We start from the raw sequence: 4,599 nt of genomic DNA, 5'->3' as shown, positions 1-4,599 counted from the left end.
TTTATTTCTCCTTCATATCTAAAGGAGAGCTTGCTGGATACATTATTCTTGCCTGGTAGTTCCTTTCATTGAATAGTTTGAATATTTTGAATATTTCATTCCACTCCATTTTGGCTTGTAAGGTTTGTGCTGAGAAGTCCAGTGATAATCTAATGGGTTTTTCTTTATTGGTTACCGTCATCTTTTCCCTGGCTGCCCTGAGAATTATTTTTTTGTCGTCGATTTTTGATAATTTTAATACAATGTGTCTTGGAGAAGGCTATTTTGGGTTGAGATAATTGGGTGTTTTGTTGACTTCTTGAATTCCAAGCTCCAGCTCATTCCATAAATTTGAGAAATTCTTGTCAACTATTTGTCCGCTCCTTTTCTTCCCCTTCAAGAATTCCCATTATTCTTATGTTTCTTCTGATGGTATCAGCTAGTTCTTGTATTTCTCTTTCATTATTTTTCATTCTTTGATTTCTCTCTTCTTCCTTCTGATTTATTTCTAGATTTCTCCCTTTGATATCACCGATCCTCTCCTCCATTTGGTCTACTATATTTCCTAAGCTTGCTATTTGATTTTTTATCTCTCGCAGTATGTTCTTCATCTCCAGAATTATTATTTGGCTCTTTTTGAGGGTTTCATTCTCCTTGCTAAAGAAGTCATTCTCCTCATCTAGTTGTTTTTTCAATTCCTGAAATTGTCACTATGAGTTGTTTTGGATCTCATTGAGTTTATTTCAGAAGTACCATCCTGAATTCTCTGTCATTTAAGTCTTATATTTCTATGTCTTTAATCTTATTTTCTGGATATTTCTCTTTTTCTTTCTGAGCTGCCTTGTCACCTTGGTTGTTCATGATGTTTAATGGACTGTTTCTCTGCCTGGGCATTAATGGACGTGTATTTTACTTTTTTCCCCAGAAAGATTTATTATATAAAGGTTTCTCTTTAGCCTGTTGCAAATAAGGCGTTTTTCTTTTGACTCTCAGTAGGTGGTGTCTAAGCCTCTTGGATCCCTGCTTTATATAAAGTCTTAATAATGCCTTTCTTTTTTTCTTATAGATATTCAATCATACTCGCTACCCTCAGTCTCAGTCCCTGTCAGTGTTAATGACAGTTTCGGTAGCATTTGCTCACATTCCCCTGGGGCTCTGCGATTTTCAGTCTCAGAGGATATGGGGGGAGGGGCCCTCTGGGTTGGGGGATGGGGACTGCAGCTCAGCCTCCCGTTTTGCAGTCGTGGCTAGTAATAATCAACTGTTGCTTCTCTGCCATCTCCACTTCTCTGCTTTCTGCTCTGGTCCCTGGGCACTGCCGCCAGCTGCATGGAACTCATAGCACTTCCAGGCAGGGCTGCTCAGGGAACTCGTTGCATCTTCACTCCTCCCCCTCCTCTTGCAGGGAGCTCCCGCAGCTGCGAGAGGCCGCTTCTTTATTTCTTCTAGTCCACTGCCTGACACCCGGGGTTCTGACCTGTGGTAGCTCTTATGCGCAGATCCCACACTCAGACATGCTGGCGTGCAGTTTGGCAATTTTTTGTTGAGTTTTAGATGTTCAGCTTATTGTTTCAAGGGGAGTTCCAGGGACTTCTCTCACTCCGCCATGTTTATGATGTCACTCGAGTTTTTCAAACTAAATTTTCAAATATACTCAAAAGTAGAATATTATAATGAATCCTTATGTACTCATTACCCATGTTTAAATATTATCAAATTTTGCCACATTTGTCTTAGCTCTTTAAGGTTTTTCTTTCTTTGCTAAATTAATGGATATTTTACATGTCATTTTACTTCTGCAATCTTAACAATTCATTTCTAAAACATGGTTGACTTATATAAGTGTAATTCGTTATCATACCTACAAAGTTACTGAAAGTTCTTGATATCTCATACCCAAATTTCTCTGATAGGGTAAGGTTTTTAACATCTAAATTCAATCAAATGTTTGTATCCTGTAATGCTCTCACTGAAACAGCCATATTTCTTTTTCAGATTAGCGATGATGAACCAGGTTATGACCTAGATTTATTTTGTATACCTAATCATTATGCTGAGGATTTGGAAAAGGTGTTTATTCCTCATGGACTAATTATGGACAGGTTAGTAAGATGTTAATTTGAATTTTTTTATATTAATTTCAGGTGTCAGCAATGTTCTAAGTAGTTGATATTTGATCATAAACTAGGCCAGCTTGTCTAATAATGAATGGTTTCTATTTTAAAAACTCTCTTTGCAAAAAATTAGGGGAGAGCTTACTAATTATCCAGTGTAAGTCGTGGTATACTGGGAACCTGTAGGGAGTAGAATAAAGTAAACACTGAAGGGAAATTGGAAGCATGAGCTCTAGTCGTAGTCTTTGATTTCTTAACCCTGAATAGAGTAATGGGCTGGGGCTGAATCACATGAAGGCAAGGTCAGATTTTGATTATTAGGCACATCTAACTCAACATTTTCCCCTTAAATGAATCACAGTGAAAAACTTGGTATTTAAATGCTTGCCTTGTGTGTCAGGTTATTTCAGTTTTGATTTTAAAATTATAATGTCAGTTCCATGCATATTATGAAATATTCTGATTTTTAAGGCTATACATAAGAGTTCTCTCCTCAGAGCCTCCTGTGCACATTTCCTCCCTACCCATTGGCTGTGCACATATGCTATGTGAAAATATAAATATATATTTTAACACATGGGTATAGACTATCATATAGGTCTAAAATTTATTGGACATTTTTTCATATTATTATATCCAGAGCTATCCTATATATTTTAAGAGTTGCATAGCATTCCATTTTCTGGCTGTACCATAATTAATCAGTCCCTTATTGATGGACATGTAAGATCTCTCCATTATTTTGCTTTTACAGACCATACTAGAAGGAGACATCCTTTTACACACATTTAGGTGGTTGCTCAACTTAATCTATGTGGAAATTCTGGGGCAAGGGGAAGGTACTTATTGAATGTTTCGATACTACCAAATTATGCTCCAGAAAGTTATGTTAATTTATAAGAGTATTGTTTTCTTCACAGTCTCTTTTAATAATGTATATTATCAGGGAAATTTCATTTAATCAGAATTTTACAATCAATAGGTGACATGGTATCTTATTTTAAATTGCGTTTAAAAAATTTATGATAGATGTAGTGTACTCATAGTGTACTTAGCTTTTGAAGGTTTTTGTAATTTTTATCTTCACTTTATGAAGCAAAGATATACTTCATGGGGGCAAAGGATATGTTTTGTGAATGTTTAATGCTTAAAAGATGTTTTTATAAAGTTCAAATATATTTCTAATCTAATATAAATTAATTTCTATTAAATTCCTGATTTTATTTCTGTAGGACCGAACGACTTGCTCGAGATGTGATGAAGGAGATGGGAGGCCATCACATTGTGGCCCTCTGTGTGCTCAAGGGGGGCTATAAATTCTTTGCTGACCTACTGGATTACATTAAAGCACTGAACAGAAATAGTGACAGATCCATTCCTATGACTGTAGATTTTATCAGACTGAAGAGCTACTGTGTAAGTATATTTAATATATGTTCAAAAAACATGGCAACTATAGGTTTTCCTATATGTTTTTGAAGCTCTGCAAACTATTCTGATATGTTTATTTCACTTGGTTACAGTGAGATTTTCCAATATATTCACCAGAACTTTATATCCAAGTGAATGTTGTCTTTGTCCAACTAGTCACATTGGAGGTTATATACTTATTTTATAGGTTTTTTATTATTATTATTTTTAAGAATTGCTGGTGGGATGCGTTTTACTTTTTTCTCTCTACCTACTGGTGGCAGATATTTTCTTTGGAACTAGATTGGTTTGCGTGGGAGTTATAAGGCACATGGAGCTGGTCTAATAAATAAATAAGGTGGGTCAACAGTTATTTCCTAGAAAGCACATATGGAGCGAGAGCATTGGCACATTGGAGAAACCACATTTGATACACAGTCACTCTACCTACGTCACATGATCTCAAATGCTTCAGAATATTGATACTGGGCTGAACCAAAATCATCATCGTGATGTTTACACCGGAATTTCATCATACACAATTTCTTTGGTGATGTGAATATTTGATTTTTGTTACTTCATACTGTTACTTTGTTTCTGGTTGCAAGTTGGCAGTATAGTTCCCGTGAATTACAGTTTTCCTTAAAAATGGGATTTCTCCTAGTTTCTTCAAAGGTTAGAATAAATGCCTGGTCTTTGCTGTTTCATGAATCTGTATTGTACTGAATCTTTGTAGAAACTCGCCTTATGTTTACATTTTCATTGAAAATAAGACCACTTATCTACATTTAACTTTCAACCTTCATTCTCTTCATTAATCATCTATTTGACCCAAGTCTTTGACTTCTTTCACATTTTCCTCAGGCCTATGATTAGACAAATCCTTTCAGTATTGTTAACATTTTTCCTATCCTGTTAAAATCTTTTATGCTCATACATCATGACATTACTTCATACTTATAAGCTCCTTTTAACTTGTCCAAGTCTTGTTTGGATTAAAGACTTGTTTAAATACAGAATTTGGATTTTTACTCAACAGAAGGTTTTCATTTTTTTCCTTCCTTCCTCCCTCCCTCCCTGCCTCCCTCCCTTCTTT

At 35.6% G+C, this 4,599-nt stretch overlaps 1 protein-coding gene across 1 annotated transcript in view; it reads left to right on the top strand.

Moving 5' to 3' along the window:
- The window catches only part of HPRT1 (hypoxanthine phosphoribosyltransferase 1), a 34,692-nt gene that overhangs the window by 13,459 nt on the left and 16,634 nt on the right, over positions 1-4,599 (top strand). Inside the window, exons 2-3 of the mRNA XM_039875197.1 lie at positions 1,975-2,081; positions 3,326-3,509. Coding sequence (XP_039731131.1) covers positions 1,975-2,081; positions 3,326-3,509 — 291 coding nt within the window. The remainder of the gene's footprint in view (positions 1-1,974; positions 2,082-3,325; positions 3,510-4,599) is intronic.

Source organism: Pteropus medius, unplaced genomic scaffold (genome assembly GCF_902729225.1).
Source record: "Pteropus medius unplaced genomic scaffold, Ma_sr-lr_union100, whole genome shotgun sequence".
Lineage (NCBI taxonomy): Eukaryota > Metazoa > Chordata > Mammalia > Chiroptera > Pteropodidae > Pteropus > Pteropus medius.
This window is presented reverse-complemented; position numbering and strand designations above follow the sequence as displayed.